Raw genomic sequence first — 21,435 nt, forward strand, 5'->3', positions numbered from 1 at the left:
TGTTGTCGTAGTTGTTTTAATTTGATCTCATGCCCGTTTCCAACAGGAAACCCCTTATAGAAAACCCAGATCCTCATCTTGGAGTTTTTCCTTGAGCCAGGGCAGCACTTGGTAGAGGTTGATGTGAAAGTCTCGGGCGTAAGCAGGTACCTGTTGCTGCCGCTTGCAGACATCCACAACGCCCCAGCTGATCACACCAACCTGAAGAGGGCGAGGGGGTCCCAGGATCCATTTGGTAGAATTCCTTCCTAATCCCAGGGAGTGCAGCTACTCCCAGCAGCATCTGAGCTGACCTGGGAGGATTAGACTAGGGGCCCAGCTCAGTCCTATCCCCTGGCACACAGATCAGACACACAGCCCCAAGTTGGCCGGTTCAAGGAGAAGTCCAAAGGTGAGGCAGGCTCCACCCTCCCCTTTCCAGCCACGTGCAGTGAGCTTTCCTGCTTTGGGGGCCATGCTGACCACTTGGCATCTCCCCACAGAGAGGAAAGGGGAAACTCACTTGAATGAAGCGACTCTTCTTGTGAATAATCAGGGGACCACCAGAATCACCTACAGGGAGGGAGAAGCTGTAGGGGAAAAGACTCTTGGGCCTCAGGAACTTAGATCACAAGCAAAGAGCCTTCTCTCACCTTTGCAAGTGTTGGGGTCAGCATAGGGAGCCACCCCTCCGGTGCAGAGGAACCTGGGGGTGACTACCTCAGAGACGTCCTTGACTTTGTCATAGCCTATGGCACGTAGAGCATCTCTCTCACAGCCGGTTTTCTGTAGGGGAGGTGGGGATACACGCAAGAGAGGAGTGATGAACAGAGCTTGCTTAGAAAGAATTGGGGCTTAAAGGACCTCAGGATCCCACATTCCTCACCTTTTCCCCATTCTTGATGTAGACCTCCTTCCGAGTCAGTGTCTTCTTACGTTCCTTAAACAGCTCAGACACAAACAGAGCTTTGATATCCTTTGCTGGGAGCAGCTCTTGCACTGGACGAATGGACGGACTGGGTCATTTCAGCACTCTCCCTTCCCCCATGGTCCTTGTCCTCTGTCACTCAGCAAATATTCCTCCACCTCTTCCTGTGAGCTAGAGACTGGGCTGGGCATCACCTGCTCTTCCTGCAGCTCCCTCTCATGCCTCCCTTGTCTCTCGGAACCTCACCTTTATGCTACTCTCCCTTATTATGTCTTACTCTGTTGCCGGCACGTGGTTGACTGTGGAAGCCTCAAAGCTTGATTCGATCCCTCAGTGCAGGGGAGACAAATGGGCCTGTTGAGGAGAGACGGGGAAATTCAGGGATGGTGAACCCTGGACCTGCCCCAGTCTTCCAGCCCTACCTTTCCCAGCCTTTTCTCTTTGGGAATCCAGATGGCTCACCTGATGGTGTCATCATACTTGAGCTTCTTCTTGAGCTTGATCAGGGCCACATCATAGTCATAAAATTCAGGAATACCTTTTGCTTTTTTCGCATTGAGGTCGTAGTTTGGGTGAAATAGGACTTCTTCTATCTCCCACTCCTGCTTCTTCCCTCCTGAAGTAGGAGAGTGGGTACCTCTAGACCACACACTTCTCTGTAGGCAGTCTCCTGCCTCCATGTCATCCCTAACTCAAGTCTCCCCCATCCCTAACTGGTCCAGCGTGCAAGGGAAGGGGCTGCGTTGAGGTCAGGTGGAGTGTGGCTTCTTGAAGAGAGTGGGAGGTACTGCCCAGAGGGCATGGCTGAAGCTCAGGATTGATTGGTTGCATCCTTACCCATGCTGACCTTGATTGAGTGTTTCTCGTCATCCACGGTGAAACAGTGTGCCGCTGTCAGCACAAAGTACTCAGACACCACAGCACCCATACAGCTCTCATGTCCCTTTGAAGGACGCTGGGAAGAGAGCAGCAGAGGGAAAGCTCGGCTTTCACAACACCATCGATGAACACTTTGCCCTTCCCCCGACCTTCCTTTCGCCCTGACCTCCCCTCCCATAAGTCCCCGCCACCAGGACTCTGCACTCACAGTGACTGAGATCTTGGCCTGCCATGGTTGCTTGTGATAGTCAGTACCTTTCTTGTGCTCCCAAACCATGCCACAAAGACCCAGAGTCCGGGTCTCATCTGGCAAGAAAGGAGATAGTACTGAAAGCTGGGACACTTCATTTCCAAATGGCAGCAGCCTTTTGGGGAGGGACACCTACATGTCTATGGGGACCAGATGCCCATAGGAGGAAAGGGAAGGCAGGGGCACTTGTTTCCTTACATTGAGGGCAGGGAACCACTGTGGTATCGTGAAAAGAACGGGGGACAAAGATCAGAGAGCTGGATGTTTTCAGGCCGAACTCTTGCTAACTTGCCATTCTTTGACCTCTCTTGGCCCCAGTTTCCACATCTGTAAAGCGAGGGACTTAAGAAAGATCTCTGCATCGTTCAGAACTCTGTGATTCTCAGATCAGGGAGTGGGCAGTACCAGGAAGCAAGGATAGTGACACGGAGGTAGAGAAGGAGGAATGAGAAAGGACTTCCAGACTGCCAGGGCTTCAGGAGGGGTGGAAGAATGAGTGACCTTGACGGGTCTGGGGAGAGCTGAGTTTCCTGACCATCTCCTTATGCCCTTCTGGTGTCTTCCTACCAAGCATTTGTATGAAAACATCCTCCAGGTTATCTATGTCCTTCAGTTTGAACACGTGTTGCTCTTTATCCTTCTTGGAAGCCAAAGCATTGATGTTGTCTTGGTTCACCAGAGGCCCAACCCCGAACACATAGATGTCTGAGAGAGGAAAAGGGAGCGTGAGGGTCCAGGCCCTGGGGGGCAGGAGCTAAGAAAGTGAGGTGCTGAGTCCTAGGCAGTAAAACTCACCCAGATAATCCTCCCTGGGGTTTTTGCGATTTCTACCAATGTCCAGCAAGTCCCGGATATCGTGAATGACAGAGACTGGATCCCCACCCATGTTGTGCAAGCCTGCAGGAGAGACCAGGACCATGAAGGTGGGAGACAAGGAAGGAAGAGGGTCAAGGAAGATACACTGGCTAGAAGGAGTGACACAGATGGCTGAGTGAGCAGGTTGGGGAGGAGATGGCCGTGAGAGGTGGTGGAGAGAAGGGTCCCTCCTCATAAAGGTTCACAGGAAAGGGCAGCGCTCAGACCCCCAACCATGAGTCCAGTGGTACACGTGGACTTCAGGGCCACACGCTGGCTTGAGAGGGTGGGGGGTGGTCAGAGGCAGGAGGAGGTCCCTGACCATCAGTCATGAGGATGATGACATGGCGGGTGCGGTTCCAGGCTTCAGGGAGGTTGTTCACTTCCCTGCTCATCATGTTGTATACTTCCAGGAGAGCCTTCTTGGTGTTAGTCCCTGCCTTCAACTTGTGGTCTGTGGAAAGGGAAGAAATCATCACCTCACCTGGACCTCCAAGGCATCCTTGACCCCAGAGGCCTAGCAGCAGCTGAGATCCACATCTGTCAACTTTTTGAGTTAATTGTCACCCCACTGACTTCCCTTTGACAACAAAGTGACCATCTCAGTTCCAAAGGGTTCCCACCAACCCCCATTTTCCAGTGACCCTGCTGCCCACCCATGGATTAAAAAGCGGTCCTCCTTGTCTCACTGCCCTCCCCACAGCACTCCTGAAACTTCGGACCTCTCTGACCCCAGAGTGAACCTCCCACCATTCCCTTCCCTGACTTCTGACCTTCGTAGTTGATTTGGTTGAGCTGCTCTGTGACCCAGTCTGCATCGCTGCTCTTTGGGTCAGTCACTCTGATCAAAACTTTGGGGTCTGTGGCATATGTCACTAGACCATATTTTGGCCTCACCCCATAACTTGCCACCTGTGGGTGAGGGGAGCAAGGGGTCATGGCATTGAAAGTAGAATATATGGCTGGGAGAATTCGGCAGCTTTCATGGGACAGACAGGGAAGGACATAGTAAGAGACTCATCACCCTGGGGTTCATGGAGGAGCCTGGGTTAAAGATCAAGAAACGGCTTCAAGTAAAAGGAAAGGAAGACAGAATAGGACCTGGAGGTTTTCTGGGACCCTGTGGCTCAGAGGGGCTGGGAGCATCAGGGAGCTAGTCCTGGCAGGGCGGTGAGGTCCATTCAGGGTCCCCACATTCAGGGGGAGGGGGCCCCACCTTCTCAATGAAGTTGCTGAGACAATTCTTGGCCCCTGTGAAGTTGCGGGACCCAATGCTGTCTGATCCATCCAGCACCAGGTAGATGTTCATGGAGCCCGAGGGGTCCAGGATAATCCTCCTCTTCTGTTGTTCCCCTGGGTGCCACCAGAGACACTCAGGCTCCAGGATGCATGGTTCTCCTGCCCTTTCTCCATCCTCCCCCCACCCCCAATTCCCTGCCCTGCCTCCCCTCTCTATCTTCAAACCTGGGCTGTGCCCATCCTCAGCATCAACTCCTTCTATGGTCTCTGTCAGGGAAGACAGGAAAGCTTCGGCCACCTCTGCAGGGGTGTCGTACATAAAGGAGTCTGGGAGAAGTCAGAAAGCAGGTCAAATGTCTGGGAGGGTCAGGGACACAGTGACGAGAGATGGTGGGTTTCCAGGGTGGGAAGGGCTCAGAAGTTCTTCGGGGAGGTTTAGAAGTGAGGAGGGAGCTGGGTTGCAGTAGGGGGAGAAGGCAGTGCTCTGGTGTGGGGATGTGAGGATGGGAGAGCAGGATCTGACGTGAGGGTACAGATCGAGGGTCACCTTGGCAAGAAGGCTCCGTTCCACTCCAAGAGCCACCTTCCTGACATGTTCGCCGCTGGGAGCCACGTAGAGTGAGCCCCCGGCTGCAGTAGTAGGTGACACTGTCTTCAAGGCGGTACTGGCTGCCCACCTTCCTTGTGCCAATGGGGATGCCCGGGTTCAGGCAGTACCCCGCTGCAGAAGCATGAGATGTGGAGGTTAGGGCCAAAGCCTGAGGCCCGAAGGGCAAGGTAGAGCACAAGAGCTATGGTGCCAGTTCCTCAGGCTGAGGGTGGTCAGGAAGAAGGTACTGTCGTGGGAAAAGGGGATGCTTCTCACCTCCATCATCGCAGATGGCCGTTTCCCCATCCCACCGACCAGTCGCTTGGCAGGTGCGATTGGCAGAGCCCCGGAGATTGTAACCATCATAGCAGCTGAAAGAGATCTCGTCACTCAAATTGTAGTAGGCGGCCTGGGGCCAGTACTGCCCGTTCTCAAAGTCCTGTGGTCTGGGACAGCGGATTGCTTTGGGGGAGGAGAACAAGTAGAAGTTACTGAGACGGAAGGGCTGCCCTTTAGGATATCCCTCCTGGTCTCAGGGACCCTGTCACTGAGAAACTGCACCTTCTCGGTCCTACAGGATCAGCTACTACCCTTGATCCCTGGAGGGGACCTCAACCCATGGGGAATCCTGCCACTCCCCCCTCCCCATTTCTGAGTGTTCTTTGGACTGCCAGGGCCGCCTGACACGGGGTAAACGCTTAGGAAAGGTTAGCTCCCCTTCGTTCTCCCCCCCCTCCCACCTCCAGCCCTTGCTCAGCCCAACTTGTCAGCCTGCCTGGTCTCCACACAAGTCTAATCTTATCCAAGTCTGGACCTTGGCCACCACCTGCTCCGTCCCTCCGCTGGCCCATGGCCATCCTCACTGCCCTCCAACCTTTGCATTCGGCCCTCTTGACAATCTTTTTGTCTTGGGTCTGCAGGGTGCTCCAGGATCCCGTGGATCTGCAGGTACGAATCTGCACAGGGTATGGGTAGAAGCCAGAAGGACACAGGTACTCCAGTGACTGGCCCGCCCTGAGAAGCCGGAAGGAGCCACCTTTGATCTCTACTCCCTCCAGAGAGCAGGGGCTTTGGGACCCGGCCTCAGGCAATGGCGTCATGCTCACACCTAAAGAGAAAGGCTGGTGAAGCCCAGCCTCACAAGGCCAAGGACGGATCCTGGGGGCAGCAGGGGTGGGGGGAGGGGGGCTGTGACCTCACTTACCTCCAGACAAGAGGCCCAGGATCAAGGGTACCAGGCAGAGTTGGGGGCTGCAATTGCTCCCCATGGTGACGGAAGACAGGAGAGAAACTGGGGCTGGCGGCAGGATGGCCTCTCCCGGCTTCTGCTGCGTGTCTGCTTGGCTCGATGTCCAAGCTGAAACTCCAGACCTGAGCCTGGTCACACTCCCTTCCCCTGCCCCTCACAGCCTCCAGCCTTTTATGCAATCTGTGTTCTGGCACCTGCTGCTCGCTCCACCCACCCTACCCACATCACTTTCCGGAATGTCCGAGCGGGAGGGCCCCACTGAGCTGCCGATCAAGGAAACAAAAACTGCAAAACCCCCCCTTTTGCTGCCCAAGGTCCAGGACTCTGCCTGTCCACACCTCCTCTCAGCTCCAGTTCCTCCCCAACAAGCCCAGACCCCCCCCCCCCCCTTGGGGACCAGATATAAGGCCCTCCGGAATGTCCGAGCGGGAGGGCCCCACTGAGCTGCCGATCAAGGAAACAAAAACTGCAAAACCCCCCCTTTTGCTGCCCAAGGTCCAGGACTCTGCCTGTCCACACCTCCTCTCAGCTCCAGTTCCTCCCCAACAAGCCCAGACCCCCCCCCCCACTTGGGGACCAGATATAAGGCCCTCACTGGCTCCCCTGCTGACTCTGTTATGGGGCAGAGTCCAGCCATTGTTTGTCCAGCAGGGTCTCTGACCTGCCTTCTTGCCGTTCCTGGAATCATTCTGGCCTCTCTCTCCCCGCAGGCCAGCCCCCAGGCAGAGGCACACACAGATGTGGAAATCATTGATTTTTATTAATTTCATAACCAGGTAACTCCCTGTGAGAGTGGAAGGAGACTGAGGCAAGTAAAGCAGAGGGTGGGGTCTGCACTGGCAGGAGCACCAGGGGTTCCCCAGCGTGGATGTGCCGCTGCTTCGGGATCCTGGAAGCAGGGATGCGCTCAGAGCAAGGCGTGCGGATGGGTCATGGAGGCTGAGGGTGGACGTTTGGTGGTAGGAGACGGGAGAGATGGCGGCTCCTGGCGGGACAGCAAAGGGCTCAGTGGCCATGATCAGAGGGGCAAAAAGTTCAGGACGCCCTCCAGGTGCTGTCTCAGCCAGGGCTGCAGGTGGAAGAGACTGATGTGGAAATCTCGTGGTGGCGGGACCCTGCCACGGGGCGCGCTTTTGCGGGAGTTCTTATCAGAGCTGCCACAGGGGTTGTAGAGACCCCAGCTCACCAGGCCCACCTGGAAGAAGGAGAGGTTGGGGTGGGGACGCTGCCCCGGTCCCAGCCCCAAGCCCCAACCTCCTTTGTTCCTTCAAAGGCCTGCCTCGCGCCTCCACAAGGCCAAGATCCTGTAACTCGAGTCCTGCGAGCTTCCCCCCTCTCTCCTCACCTGAAAAAACCTGAATCTCCGCTCAAGGAAAACTGCTCCCCCAGATTCTCCTGCCAGAAAGGAGGGACAAGAGACTGTCATCCTGACTCTCATCACTGCATCAGGGCGGTGCACCGGTGTCCTGGCATGCAGGCCGGCCAGAGGGACACAGGTGGCCTTCCCCTCAGGAGTCCAGACTCCAGGGTGGGGACTGGGGGTGAGAAGTGGGTGGGGGGCTCACCCTTGCAGGGACTGTCATCCCCCTGCGTCCCACTGCATAGGAACTGGTCTGTCACCACCTCTCTGACATCTGTCAAGTTGGGGAACGTGGTTTTGTCTTGGGAGACGACCTTGACACAGTTTGTCCACTGCAGTAGGGGTGGAATAGGACAGAAGGATGGAGTGAGCAGGCCCAGGGGACACCTGGCAGTGCAGCTAGGCCTGGAGGAGGGGTGACTTGGAGTCAGATGGAGAAAGCAGTCAGAGCTAAGGGATGGAGAGAGATGTTCCAGGAGTTGCCACAGGGGGATCCCATCCCCCCCACAGCATACTGGACCCGAGACCCTCACCTCCGACCCTGTCTTGAGGTTAACGTTCAGCTTGTTCCCATTCAAAGCCACGAAATGAGCAGGAATGCTCAATTTGTTCAGAAGTTCACTCTCTACAGTCAAGGAAAAGGATGTTAGTGCTGGTTCCTTTACCCAGCATCCAGACTCCCTACCTGGGAACTGCAGCACAGCCCACGCCATCAACCCCCAAGCCCTCATCCCAGTTCTTCACGCACCCTAAGCCCAGCGCTCACCGTGGTCTCTGCAGGTGCTGCCTGGAAGTCTCCGCAGAGCCAGATTGGCCCCCACCGTGCAGGGAAGGCAGATGGGCCTGAGGAGAAGGACAAGGGTCACAGAAGCCCATCCTTGGTGTCCCCTCCTCCAGCGCTTCCCCAGAGCACTTCTCACCCAGAGGGCACCCTCCCATCCCAGACTCCGGCACCTGGCGTGGGTGGACATCTTCACTTTCTGGGCCAGCTTTAGCAGAGCGATGTCATCGCCATAGAACTCCGGGATTCCCTGATTCTTCTTGGCAAAGACGTTGAACCTCGAGGAGATCACCGCCTTCTCAATATGGAATTCTTTGCCCCACTGGGAGTTGGGATCCCCTGGAAACCATGTGGCAGATTAGGCTGGACCAGGGCTGCTGAAGGGGCCAGAGGCTAGGGACAAGGGGTGGGAGCTCTGCCCACGGGGTCGGGAAGCGGGTGCAGGCCCTTCCTTACCCACGCTGACCCTCCACAGGGACTGGTCCTCGGTGTTGCGGAGGCAGTGAGCGGCTGTCAGGACCCACTGGTCCGAGATGAGGGCCCCTCGGCAGGTCTCCTGGTTCTTGGGCTGCAGGGGAACAGGTGATCTTCAGGGACTGCTGTGTCTCTGGCTCACGGCCGCTGTCACCTCTGGGATCCAAGCCCCATCCCTCCTTCCTGGTACCTTAATAGTGACATGCCAGGGTGTCCTCTCCTGGGCAGAGGCATTGGCAGACATGTTCCCTACCCCACAGATGGTGTCCGTGAGCTGGGAGACATCTGTGGGCGTGAGGAGCAGATGGTGAAGGAGGCTGGCGAGGGGCGCTGCAAGCAGGTGCCAGCGTGGACCCTTGGCCGTCTCCACACGGGCCACACCGCTCTGGAGAGGGCGAAGCACACTCACCCAGCAAGTGCTCAAAGACCTGGCTCAGAGCCTTCACGTCCTTCAGAATGAAGGCATGCCTCTCGCCATCCTTCTTGGACCCCAGCTCATTCAGTTCTCTCCAGTCCACATCCAGGTTGCCCACGCCGATGGCATAGATGTCTGATGGGGAGGAAATCACCAGAATCTTGTGGCTGAGGGGCTACCCCGTGACAGAAGACTGTAATTTTGAACTCGCTGCGTCCTACAAAGCCCTACATGAGCGGGATCCCCCTCCCTCCCCCCACTACCTACCTCATTTCCTACCACTCCTCCCCCTTCACTCTCTTCCAGCCACATGGCCTCCTTGATGTTCCTCAAATGGACAGGCCCACTCCCACCTCAGGGCCTTTGCATGAACTGTGTCTCTGCCTGGTTCACCCCTCCTCCCAGACTTCTACATGCCTCACTTTCTTACCTTTTTAAGTTTTGACTCAAATGTCACCATCTCAGGGAGACCTTCCCTGGCCTCCTTGTGTAAAACTGCAATGCCCCAGACACTTCGAATCTTTCCCTGCTTCATTTTATACCTTAGCACGTGTCATTATCTACCGTGCCATATGGTTTCCTTTTTTATTTTGTTTAATGCCTAGTGTGGGTAGAATTGTGTCTCTCCAAAAGATATGTTCAAGTCCTAACCCCCAGGACCTGTGAATATGCCCTTGTTTGGATATAGTGTCTTTGTGGATATAATCAGTTAAAATGAGGTCACGCTGGATGGAGGCGGGGGTGGGGAGGGGCGATAATCTGATGCCTTTATAACAATAGAGGAATCTGGACACAAACACAGAGAGAGAGAAAACCATGAGAAAACCAAAACCAGAGAAAACCAAAAACAACAGAGAGACACTCAGGAAAGAAGGTGATGTGAAGACAGAGGCAAAGATTGAGTGATCCAGGACTTCCCTGGTGGTGCTGTGTTTAAGAATCCGCCTGCCTATGCAAGGGACACGGGTGCGAGCCCTGGTCTGGGAAGATCCCACATGCTGCGGAGCAACTAAGCCCGTGTGCCACATCTACTGAGCCCGTGTGCCTAGAGCCCGTGCTCCACAACAAGAGAAGCCACCACAAGGAGAAGCCCGCGCACCGCAACAAAGAGTAGCCCCCGCTCACCGCAACTAGAGAAAGCCCGCGCGCAGCAAGGAAGACCCAATGCGGCCAAAAATAAATAAAACAAATAAATTTATTTTTAAAAAAAAGATTGAGTGATCCTACGACAAGCCAAAGAGTGCCTGGGGCCACCAGAAGCTGGACATGGTAAGGAAGGAGTCTTCCCTAGAGCCTCCAGAGGGAGCATAGCCCTGCTGATACCTTGATTTTGGACTTCTGGCCTCCCGAACATGAGAGAATAAATATCTGTTGTTACATGCCACCCAAATTTGTATAATTTGTTGCCACAGCCCTAGGAAACTAATATATTGCCCCCTTCCAGAATGACATCCCCATGTAACAGGCATTTTCCTCTGTTTTGTTTACAGCTGTATTCTTAGAGTGATGCCTGGCCCAGGAGAGGCTCTCAGTGAGTACTTTCAAATGACTAAATGAATAAAAAGAACTCATGATGTAGCATGGAGGCAAAACTTCAGATCTGGTCTTCCTCTGCAAAATGTCGGCTCTAGGAGAGGGCCCTGGAGCCATCTCTTCCCGCAGGAGAACCTGGGCCCACACAGCCATCCACAGCAGCCTCTGAGCCAGCGTGGGTGCCAGTCAGAACTGCCCTGGGGTGGACCATAGAGTCTGGTCTTCTCCCACCCTTTGTACCCCTCATGGGCCTTTTTTGCAGTTATGCTGGGAACTGGACAGTTATCACGCCCCACGTGTTTTCTCTATTTCCCTGCAGTTCCTGCCTCTTTTTCATGAGGTGTGTTCAAGCATTTAACTCTGGCCCAGTGATGCTAAGGAGTTAGGGAGTGGAGTTTGTGTTTTGCCTTCCTTAGGCCAGGGTTTTCAAGAGGAATACGCTTACCTCTAAGGGGCAGGTGAAGTGGGTGGCATGAACAGAAATGAGAGGACCCGGGGGAAAGTAAAACTTGGGGCCTCAAAACCAACTGCGCTCCCTTATCCGGAGCATTTCTCTTTGAAGTTCTTTTCTGGTCAAAGGTCAGTGCAATTTTTGTTTAGTCTGAATTAGAGGAACTGTTCTTTCAGAGACTGCAACTGCCAGAGCCTTAGTTATCTGCACTGCTAAGGGAAGAAAGGCCAGGAACGGTCCCTATAAGGAATCCAGGCCTTTTCTTCCTGGCGAGGTTTGTGGAACATAAAAGACGGTGAATGAAAACAACGACGAGGACGATGGTGGTGGCCGCCACCGCACACTGTGTTTGTCTGTGCCAGGCAATGTTTGAGCATTTGCCCTTATCGGCCAGTGAGGTAGGTCCTTGTACTATATCCTTACAAGTAAAGAAACAACCCGTGGCCACAGCCAATCAAAGCTGAACCCAAGCTTGAAACTACGGGCAGTTTGACTACTCTTCAGTGTGACACTCGGCTGCCTTCATACAGAACAACACAGCCTGGGGTCTCGATAGAAATACAGCCAAGATGCTAGAACCCCTGGCTGTGGGCCCTGGGCCCCCTGCAGGGCAGCACAGATGGGGCGGGGGCGGAGGCTCACCCAGATAGTCTTTCCTCTTCTGGTTGATGTTCAAGACCTCCTTGATTTTGTCAACGGCCACCTTGGGAGAGCCGCCCATGTTGGACTTTCCTAGAGCAAGGAAGGAAAAGAATTGTCCATCTGGGTGATGTATCATGATTCCCCCCCAGCCCTGGAGGAGAGGGGAAGCACTCATCCTGGGAACCTCAACACCTACACTCCCTACCCGAGTTTCAAGATACATTATCTACTGAAGTTCTTTAGCACTGGGCCAGGGGCATCCTACACTCTATCTCATTTGATTCTCATGAAGCCCCAGTAAGTGTGGGTCTACTCATTTTACAGACAAGAAGTCTGATCTCTAGAGGAGCCATGTAATTTGGACAAAATCAAGAGAGAAATGGCAGAGCCCAGATCCACTAGCCAGTCTGCCCTTCCATCGGTGGACCTCGACATCACTGGTCCAGAGCCACGCCTCCCCATCCAGCTCCCTCTATGTGACCTCCCAGGTAATAACAATAATTAACACTTATAATCATAGAGCACTTTTACACAAAGTATTTAAATTGCTCTGCATTAAAAACTGTGTAAGGGGACTTGCCTGGCAGACCAGTGGTTAAGACTCCGCGCTTCCACTGCAGGGGGCGAGGGTTCAATCCCTGATCAGGGAACTAAGATCCCACATGCCATGCGGCGCGGCCAAAAAAATTTTTAAAAATAAACAACAACAACAAAACTGTGTACGGAAAGGAGGGAAGCTTCCATTATCAATAACTGTTGTGGTTGTCCTTACCATCATCATCGACACTATTTCAACTTTATAAATAAGAAACCAAGGCCCGAAGTGGCAGGGGGAGAACAGAATGCAGGTCTCTGACCCCACATTGCTGCTCCTTCCACTATGCCAGACTCACTCACAGAGACGACGATACCTACCATCTGTCAGAAGGATGATGACATGTCGGATTTCCTGCCAGGCCGCCGTGTTCATACCGAGCCGTTGCATTTGGTTATTCATCATGATATAGACAGAATTTAGGGCCTCGTGGATGTTGGTCCCGGTTCCATTTTCATGGTCTGGAATATGTGAAGACGAAAAACTCTCTTAGAAACTTCCCGCCTACCACCTGGGAGAAGGCAATCACTCCATTTTCCCCAAACACTGGAAATGCATTTATCAATAGGTTTGATAAACACAGACTTTTGATAGCCAGTTAGAGATTTGGCATCATTGCCCGTTCAGACATTAAAAGCCTTTCCCTTTAGAAATGCTCATTGCATAACCCCACTAAAGGCCATCCTGAAGTCCCAAGATTCAAAGATGGGGTTTCCAAAGAAAGTGGGTTGTTTCAGCCATCTGCCACCTACCACCCAGGTAGTTTCCTAATGACATGAGGAGACTATGAAAACCAGACCACGTGGTTCTGGCATCAGGGAGGAGCCAAAGACCTGCATGATGCATTTGGACATGTAGCACGTGCGAGGAGACCCGGAGTTGGTAGGAGCTGGGACTCCCCGACCATGAACCTGACTTGGAAGCCACCCCACCTGAGGAACCTCAGTCCCAGAGCCCTGGGACTTGAGTGCCACCAAGAAGCCGCACTCTCTCTCAAACGTGTCCAGTGTCTCTGCAGGCACAGACAGCTCATCCCCTGCCCCCACTTCCCTCACCTTCATTTGATGACATCATACCTTTATAGAGGGTGTTTTCCAGACTCTGGGCCACTTCAGTCACATCCCCAGATTTGTTGTCCAGGATAGACATGATGACTTTGGGTTTTGATGCAAAAGTGATGATGGCGACACTAACCTTGACCTCAAAGCTGAAGATCTGTGAAGGGCAAGTGAGAGGTAGTGTGAAAGGCTCCCAAACCAAAGGGGAGTTGGTAAGGGAGCCAGCAAAAGGCCCTGGAGGAGGCAGAGAGCCTGGACAGAGACTGACAGATGCAAGGCCCTTGGAGAGTCCCTTCCTGGCAAACGGTTGCTTGAAGAAGCTAGGAAAGTGACATCTGTTGGTCCTCTCCTCTCTTTGACTGGCTCGCTCTTCATTTAATCCTCACCTCAATGCTGTGAAGGGTCGTGATGGTCCCTATTATATAGATGAGGAAGCTGAGGCTTGTTTACCTTGCCCCAGATCACACCACTGGTAAGAGGTGGAGGTAGAATTCAAACATATCGGCACCTGTCTGTCGAGTTTTGCAGCCTCACGGCTTAGTGAGTTACTTAACTTTACGTCTTAAGAGAGACACTAAGGAGCCCCAAAGCTGCCTTCTTTCAAACGTAGCTGGGAGGGAAAACATATACCTACACAAACTATCGTGAAAAGCATAACTACCAAGCAAAGTCCTGGCAAGGAATCTGAACCAAGTGTTTCCAAACTCTTCTGTTCATGCACCTCGTCAGTCTAAACATTCTGAGCATGTACCTCAATATAGGTATATGTATTTATAAAGCATACTCATACTTATAAAGTGTATCACTATTTAAATATATTATACACATTTTAAAACATATAGAAAATATTGAAATTTTAAAAGGAAATTGTTAAATATTAAGTTCTTAATTTAAGTTAAATTACAATCATTCACCATGGATACCAGTATTTTCCTGCCACACGCCAGAGGATTATTTTGGGTACCCCTCTGTGAAGACCACTGTTCTAGATGATGAATTCCTGGAAAGTGGGGTCTCAGCCTTGTTCATCTTTGGGGTCCCCCCACACCCAGAACAGTGCCTGACATAGAGTAGCTACCCCAACAGTGTTTGTGGAATGAAAAATAGGATCCTCTAAATTAAATCCGTGATTCCCGCATGGCATGTGTGTAATCTGGGAAGACTTCTTGGAGGAGGTGGGCTGTGAGTGGGATTCTGAGGAAGGGAAAGAGACAGAGACTGTGAGTGCAGGAAGGCTGCTGGTATGTGCGAGCTCCTATTTCCTGACCCTGTCCACCAGGTGGGAGGCGCTCTTCTTGAAGATTTCAAAATCCTCTTCCTCCACACTCTGAGATGCGTCCAGGAGCACGTAGAGGTTCAGGTGACCGGAGCGCTGGATTTGTATTTTGCGGCCCACGTTTCCTGGAAGAAATGTGGAAGGGGAAGATTCAGACTCCACCTCCTACCCACACTCTTGCCAAGGCAATCAGGCCCCTCTACCTCCCCTCCAGTCAGCTCAGCCCCGCTGAGCCCACCGGAGGCTCCTGGCCCCTCGGAAGCTTGCCCCTCCCCTGCTCCCGCCCAGCACCCTGCCACCCTCACTTCAAGCACTCACCTTTCTTCTTCTGGGTGGGGTTGGTGGTTCCAAGTAGGTGGGACAAGGAGGTGCCCAGGGCAGGGGCCACATCCTCGGGAAAGTCGTAAGAGTAGGGCTCTGTTGGGAGAGCCACCGGGGTCAGCTGCGGCCAGGGGTGGGGGCCCAGGAGTCTCAGGAGGGTCAGAGCAGCTACTCACGGCGGCAGATGGGCTCCATCCCGCTCCAGACCCCATCATCCTGGCACTCTCGCTCCACAGACCCCGTCAGCACCAGATTCGAGGCGCAGCGGTAGCTGACCTTGTCCCCAAGGCCGAAGCGAGACCCCGTCCGCACTGTGCCCGCGGCAGTGCCCGGGTTGGGGCAGTGGCTGGCTGTGAGGAACAAAGGAAGATGGAGGTGAGCAGGGACCCGCCTCCTCAGCCTCTGGGTGCTGCTGACACACCCTCTCCCGCCAGCCTCTTCCTCCTCTACAGACCCTCAGAGCCTCTGAGGGTCCCTTGGCCTCTCCCTTGGGAGACACCACAGCTGTGCTTCCCAGGTGTGTGGATAGAAAACCTGAGGTAGGGAAAAAGATTTAGAACTCAGTGGCCCAGTTGCCAGCTAAAGCATACCAATCCCAAGCCAGGGACTCTGCCTGTATCCGTCCCAGAGCCTCAGGGAAGATGCTGGCTTCCTCAGGGAAGGAGCCCTACCCCTCCACAGAGAATATCTGCAAACAATAAGACAACACTACACACCCACCAGAACGGCTAAAACTAAAAAGATGGATAATTCCAAGTGTCAGAGACAATGTGGGACGACCAGAACTGTTACATTGCTGGAGTGTCAATCAGGAAGCTGTTTGCAGCCTCCTCTGAAAGAAAACATATGCCAACATGTGACCCAGTAATTCCACTCCTAGATAATATGCTCAAGAGAAATGTGTCTAGTGCACCCAATCACACATAAGGATGTTCATAGAGTTTTACTTATAATAACCCAAAACTGGAAATAACCCAAATGCCCAATCAACAGGAGAATGCATAGATAAACTGTAATATGTAACGGAACTACAAAGCAATAAAAAATAACAAACTGCTGATACACAGGAAAACATGGATACATCTCACAGGCAGAATGCTGAAGAAAGGAAGACAGATGCAAAAGAGCACATTCTGTATGATTCCACTTCTATGAGGTGTAAGAATAAGCTAAACGAATCTGTGGAGACAGAAATCCGAAGAGTGGTTACCTTGTGGGAGGGGACAGGAGGGAACCTCCTGAGATAATGGACCCTCCGTCTTGGGTGGTGATTACGTAGGTGGATACACGTAAAAGGATACTTGTGGGTATAAAAGTTCATCAAGCTGAATACTTAAGATTTGTACGCTTTAGGTAGTTTAAACCTCAATTTTCAAATGAATTATATTTATGTTTGAATAAATGGCTATTGTCAAAGAATCAAGGACGTAAATAGGGAGCCAACAGCTGGGCACGAGGTGAGGGTATGGTCCTGCCATCTCGTGGACTCTGAACCTTCTGTATTATGTATTTAGAACTGTGATCCAGGAAGCTTCCAAAGCCCACAGGCAAATGTGGCTCCAGGGAATCCCAGGAACCCCACTTCTGTCAAGCAGAGCCCCCCGATCTTTCACAGGGGCAGTAATGACCATGACAAAAGTATATGTGGCGCTTAGCACACTCCAGGTGCTGTTCCAGATGCAACTCACTTGATCCACACGGCAACCCCATGCAGTCAGTACTCTTACCATCCCCATTTTACAGATGTGAGAACTGAGGCACAGAGAGGTTAAATAACCTGTCCAAAGGCTGTCAAAATCAGAGCCGGGCTTGGAACCCAAACTTGCTCCTGAGGCAAGGCACCTAAGTGCAACACTTGATTCCCTTCATCATATCTTCCCTACAATAGCCCAGGGCGCCCAAATACCAATCTGGCTTTGAGGCATTTGGAAAAGCTGGACAGAGTATTTGGAACCTTTATGTTGGATCTGAAGCGTAGCACCAAACTTCCTTGAGCCAGGATCCCCACAGGCCAGAGATGTGTGATTTTAGACCTCAACTGACCAAAATCTAGGAATATGATTTTGACACCAGAAACACCAGGCCCCTGTCCCCACAGAGGCTCCCTGCACACATATCTGGTTCCAGGGCTCCTGGGAGACCCCTGCCCCCATGCAGCCATCTGTCAGGGCACTCACCGCCATTGTCACACACAGCTGTCTCCCCATCCCACATGCCATTGGGGCGACAGTGCCGCACGGGCGAGCCCCGCAGTGTGAAGCCATCCTCACACTCGAAGCTCAGGTTGCCGCCCACAGGGTGGGACCCCAGCCGTGGGGTGTATACGCCGTTCTCAAAGGTAACAGGGGCTGGACAGCGAACAGCTGGAGGGAGAGAAGGGCATGAGAATATAAGGATGGAGGGATAACACCTGGGCTGGACACCAACTGGGTGAAGTTCAGCTTGGATGCTTGGGAAGAGCCAGCTGGTTGTCAAAATATTAGGTTGATGCCCGTGAAATTGCTACTTTTGGCAGTTGGTTGAATATTGGTAATTTCACACAGTTCAACCTAATAGACTGAGAAACAGCCACTTCTCTCAGCCCCCTGAGGGCCATGTCCACCCCAGCCCCTCCCCTGGGGTCCTCAGACATCCCATGAGTGGATAACTAGAGGGGTGACTCCTGGTACAACAGAGGATGCCAGGACCATTCAGCATCCATCCCGAATGGTCAGTACTGTGCAGTTAATTGTTCAGTATTCTAAAAATCATCCCTGGGTTTCCCTGGTGGCGCAGTGGTTAAGAATCCGCCTGCCAATGCAGGGGACACGGGTTCAAGCCCTGGTCCGGGAAGATACCACAGAGCAACTAAGCCCGTGCGTCACAACTACTGAGCCTGCGCTCTGGAGCCCATGAGCCGCAACTACTGAAGCCCGTGTGCCTATAACCTGTGCTCTGCCACAAGAGAAGCCACTGCAATGAGAAGCCCGCGCACCACAAAGAAGAGTAGACCCTGCTTGCTGCAACTAGAGAAAAGCCCGCGTGCAGCAACTAAGACCCAATGCAGCCATAAATAAATAAATAAATTTATTTTTAAAAAAAAAGATTCCGCCCGCCAATGCAGGGGACATGTGTTCCACCCCTGGTCTGGGGAGATCCCACATGCCACAGAGCAACTAAGCCTGTGCACAACCACTGAGCCTGTGCTCTAGAGCCCGCGAGCTACAACTACTGAGCCCGCATGCCACAACTACTGAAGCCCGTGCACCTAGAGCCCGTGCTCCGCAACAAGCTACCGCAGTGAGAAGCCCGCGCACCAAAACGAAGAGCAGCCCCCGCTCGCCGCAACTAGAGAAAGCCCGCGCGCAGCAACTAAGACCCAACTCAGTCAAAAATAAATAAATAAATTAATTAATTAAAAAAAAATCATCCCTGGCTTTGGTACCCCACGATCTACATCAGAGCCTGCCTCCGATGCCTTGCTATTGGGCAGTTGACATTTTCCCACTATTTTGAAAAGCCCTGTGGAAAAGAAGCTTTGCCACCCCATCTAGTCATATTAAGCCCCACCCTGAGTAGACTAAATAGAAGTCCTGGGGTGGCCGCTGGCGGGGAGCCTCACGTTTGCAGACCGCCTTTGTCCGCTGGGTGGATCTCGGGAAATGCCACCGTCCGTTGCTCTTGCACAGGCTTGTCACCACCGGGTATGGGTAAAGGCCCAGGGGGCAGGAGTACGTGAGGATACTCCCAGGGGCCCAGCCGTTGCTGAGGGTGAAAGTGCCCCCAGAGATATTCACGTTCTGAGGGCAGGAGGGAGTGGTCGTAGCGAGGCCTGTGGGCATGGGGACACGACACAGAAATGGAGAAAAGAAGGAAGGCACGAATAAGAAAAGGAAAGCAGAAGAGACTGTCCATTTCACACATGGAAACTCAATCTAGGTAGCACTGGCCTTGCCCCACAGGACCCCAGCATCCCCCCTCCCCTTCTCCTACCTGGGTACAGGGGCAGCAGGCAAAGGACGGCCATCAGTGGGTCCATGGTGTCTACCTTAGGAGCGCAGAGAGGCAGAGAGCCGGGAGAGGGAAAAGGTCATCTGACTTCCCGAAAACCAGAGCTGGCTCAGCAGCTGCTTCATCTGCTGCCAGAGAAAGAAAACTAGGCAGTGGCAGAAGGTAGGGGGGATGTTCTCTCGTTAGGAGAAAAAATAACCAGGGATTGGGGACTGAGCTGAGGGCGTGACACTTCCGGTCTGTCTCCCTAATCCTGACACATCCATAGGGTCAGTTGATCTGCACCACAGGCTCTGCACACTGCTCCCCACTTCCACCGTCTCACAGACACAAGAGCACGCATGCTCTTCCATGAAGAGTCTAAAGCACACAAACCCGCAAACCAACTGAGATATTGCAAAACGTTTTATTTAAGTAAAGTTTCAGTTTTCTTTTGGGTTTTCCCAAGTGGATTTTACTTCCTCAGAGTCTAGAGTAGTACTGTCTTCTTGAACATAAACCCCCAAGGGATTAAACTAGAAATTCTTAGAAATTCTTGATACTTAGGAGGGTTTGCCATCTTTTTCTTCCCTGCAGTCCTTCCTCAGAGAGAATCTAGGGAGAAAAATTAAATCAACACTTAGTTTTAGAGACTGGAAAAATATTGAGAATGTTTTTACAGGAAGTCAAGTAGATAAAATCCCCAACTTATAAAATAAATAAATCTGGGGTTGGTTATTCAAAGGAATGAAAGTATTTTTGGATTTGGGATGTGCCTTTAAATTACAACTTGCCTTTTGTATGAAATGCAGCAAGCAAAGAAACTCTAAGCTAGTGTGTTAGCCTCCCCATCCCACAGAAGTCTCTTTAATATTTGTCAAACAATGTGGGGTGTAAGTAAATAAGATCAATCAAAGATGAAGTTGAAACGTCTCTGAAGTGATCAGTTAAGTTTATGAAAACTCTTTTGACTTACAAATAACTTCTCAGAAACTCACATACACAAAGTGAACATACACAAAGTCAGTTCCTTGGACAGAATCGACTGAATGCAGGAAGACCATGACACCCCTGGTGTTGGGGGTCCCAAAGCTGCCGCTGCGACTGAGCTGCTGGTGCCTCCCCTGCACCCAGTATCTGTTCTCCCTCCTTCTACAGTAAGAGATGTTTAGCAGAACACACAGTCACCCAGCTAAAGACTACATTTTCCAGCTTCCTTTGCAGCTAATGGCCAGGTGACAAGACTCTGGCCAATAGAATGTGAGTAGAACTGATGTGTGTTACTTACAAGTAAGGTAAGTAAAGTAACTTCCCCCCACACACACTCCCATGGGCTGGAATATAAATCTGATGGTGACTCAAGAGCAATATCCTGGGGATGACAGAGCAAAGAGACAGAGGAGCCTGGGTCCCTGACACTGTGTTGATGTCATACCAGCCCTGCCCACCTGCTTGGATTTTTACAAGACAGAAATAAACTACCTTCAGAGTGGTGAGTATTAGAGACGTTCTGGCTTCATCTCCTTTCAATCACATAGTAGGTTTGAACTTCCCCATCCACTTGCTTTGGCCAATGAAATGTGACTGTGAGTGACATGGACTACTTCTAGATGGAAGCTTTATGAGCCAGTGCAGTCTTGCTCGTGCTCTCTTTCCCTCTTTATGGCACGTTTGAGATGGTGGCTGCTCTATCAGCCCTGGGTGACACCAAAAGCAGAATCTTTGCTGACCCTCAGCAGATATGCAATGTGAGCAAAAAAATAAACCTTTGTTGTTTTAATCCACTGCATTACCACTGCTGTAGGGAAAAAAAATACCACCCCAAAATTAGGGGCTTAAAAAAATGATATATTCTTTCTCATGATTCTGTGGGTTGGCCAGGCAGTTCTGGGCTGGGCTTACCCATGCAGCTACAGTCAGATGAGGGCTGAGTTCAGTGGGAACAGGAGGACCCATGGTCTATCACCCATAGCCCCTCACAGCATGGCAGTCTCAGGACAGCATTCTAAGAAATCCAAAGCATACACTGCAAGGTCTCTTGAGGCCTGTCCTCAGAAGTCACATGACATCACTTCCACCATGTCCTATTGGTCACAGCCCAGATTTAAGGGTACGGGAAACTACCTCTTGATGGGAGGAGTGGCAAAGTCACATTGCAAAGAGGCATGCACACAAGAATAGCAGAGATTTATGGCCATATTTTGCAAGGCACTATGGCAACCAAGATTGGGGGGTTGTCATCAGGACATAATGAATCCTCACCTGACTGAATACTTAAACCGCTGAATTTTGGGTGCCTCTTAAAGCTGCTGCTACAGACTGAATTGTATCCCCCCCAAATTTGTATGTTGAACACCTAACCCCCAATGTGACTATATTTGGAGATAGCACAGCCTGTAAAGGGGTAATTAACCTTAAATGAGGTCATAAGGGTGGGGTCCTGATCTAACAGGCTAAGTGTCCTTTAAGAGATACCAGAGAGATTTCTCTCCCTCCCTTTCTTCCTCTCTCCTTTCCTCCTTTCCTGTCTCTCTCTCTCTCTCTCTCTCTCTCTCTCTCTCTCTCTCCCTCCCCCCCTCCCTCCCTCCCCCC

General features: G+C 52.1%; 2 protein-coding genes and 1 long non-coding RNA gene across 7 annotated transcripts in view; 1 reads left to right on the forward strand and 2 right to left on the reverse strand.

The window, feature by feature from the left end:
• CFB (complement factor B) lies at window positions 1–6,343 on the reverse strand. The gene is made up of 18 exons (XM_007110094.3): window positions 5,924–6,343; window positions 5,594–5,827; window positions 4,996–5,181; window positions 4,678–4,851; window positions 4,356–4,457; window positions 4,108–4,244; window positions 3,665–3,803; window positions 3,214–3,345; window positions 2,832–2,933; window positions 2,604–2,741; window positions 1,995–2,092; window positions 1,745–1,862; window positions 1,370–1,523; window positions 1,185–1,261; window positions 866–978; window positions 633–765; window positions 503–552; window positions 1–201 (listed from the first exon to the last, which is right to left on the reverse strand). The coding sequence occupies exons 1-18, from the start codon at window positions 5,985–5,987 to the stop codon at window positions 55–57; spliced, it is 2,298 nt and encodes a 765-aa protein (XP_007110156.1). The 5' UTR covers window positions 5,988–6,343; the 3' UTR covers window positions 1–54.
• A 366-nt stretch (window positions 6,344–6,709) lies between these two features.
• C2 (complement C2) overlaps window positions 6,710–21,435 on the reverse strand; it is a 29,282-nt gene continuing 14,556 nt past the window's right edge. For 2 of the 5 annotated variants that reach the window (XM_028479870.2, XM_028479871.2), the window contains 17 exons: window positions 18,847–18,989; window positions 18,476–18,685; window positions 17,052–17,237; window positions 15,051–15,224; window positions 14,872–14,970; window positions 14,545–14,678; window positions 13,296–13,434; window positions 12,540–12,680; window positions 11,625–11,714; window positions 8,993–9,133; window positions 8,774–8,868; window positions 8,566–8,677; window positions 8,095–8,448; window positions 7,862–7,953; window positions 7,534–7,660; window positions 7,314–7,363; window positions 6,710–7,163 (listed from right to left, as the gene is read on the reverse strand). In XM_028479870.2, the coding sequence (XP_028335671.1) occupies window positions 6,987–7,163; window positions 7,314–7,363; window positions 7,534–7,660; window positions 7,862–7,953; window positions 8,095–8,448; window positions 8,566–8,677; window positions 8,774–8,868; window positions 8,993–9,133; window positions 11,625–11,714; window positions 12,540–12,680; window positions 13,296–13,434; window positions 14,545–14,678; window positions 14,872–14,970; window positions 15,051–15,224; window positions 17,052–17,237; window positions 18,476–18,685; window positions 18,847–18,892 (2,367 nt within the window). In that variant the 5' untranslated portion in view covers window positions 18,893–18,989 and the 3' untranslated portion in view covers window positions 6,710–6,986. Of the gene's footprint in view, window positions 7,164–7,313; window positions 7,364–7,533; window positions 7,661–7,861; window positions 7,954–8,094; window positions 8,449–8,565; window positions 8,678–8,773; window positions 8,869–8,992; window positions 9,134–11,624; window positions 11,715–12,539; window positions 12,681–13,295; window positions 13,435–14,544; window positions 14,679–14,871; window positions 14,971–15,050; window positions 15,225–17,051; window positions 17,238–18,475; window positions 18,686–18,846; window positions 19,238–21,435 lie in introns of those variants that run through there. The other 3 variants (XM_028479872.1, XM_007110095.3, XM_028479873.2) reach the window with 3 other exon arrangements.
• On the forward strand, window positions 8,610–18,379 carry LOC114484335 (uncharacterized). Its single transcript, XR_003677081.2, has 9 exons — window positions 8,610–8,691; window positions 8,844–8,923; window positions 9,097–10,267; window positions 10,489–10,529; window positions 11,159–11,380; window positions 11,949–12,112; window positions 14,557–14,637; window positions 15,111–15,249; window positions 17,677–18,379. It is a non-coding gene; the product is annotated as an uncharacterized lncRNA (long non-coding RNA).

The sequence above is a fragment of the Physeter macrocephalus genome, chromosome 18, assembly GCF_002837175.3.
Source record: "Physeter macrocephalus isolate SW-GA chromosome 18, ASM283717v5, whole genome shotgun sequence".
Taxonomy (NCBI): Eukaryota; Metazoa; Chordata; class Mammalia; order Artiodactyla; family Physeteridae; genus Physeter; species Physeter macrocephalus.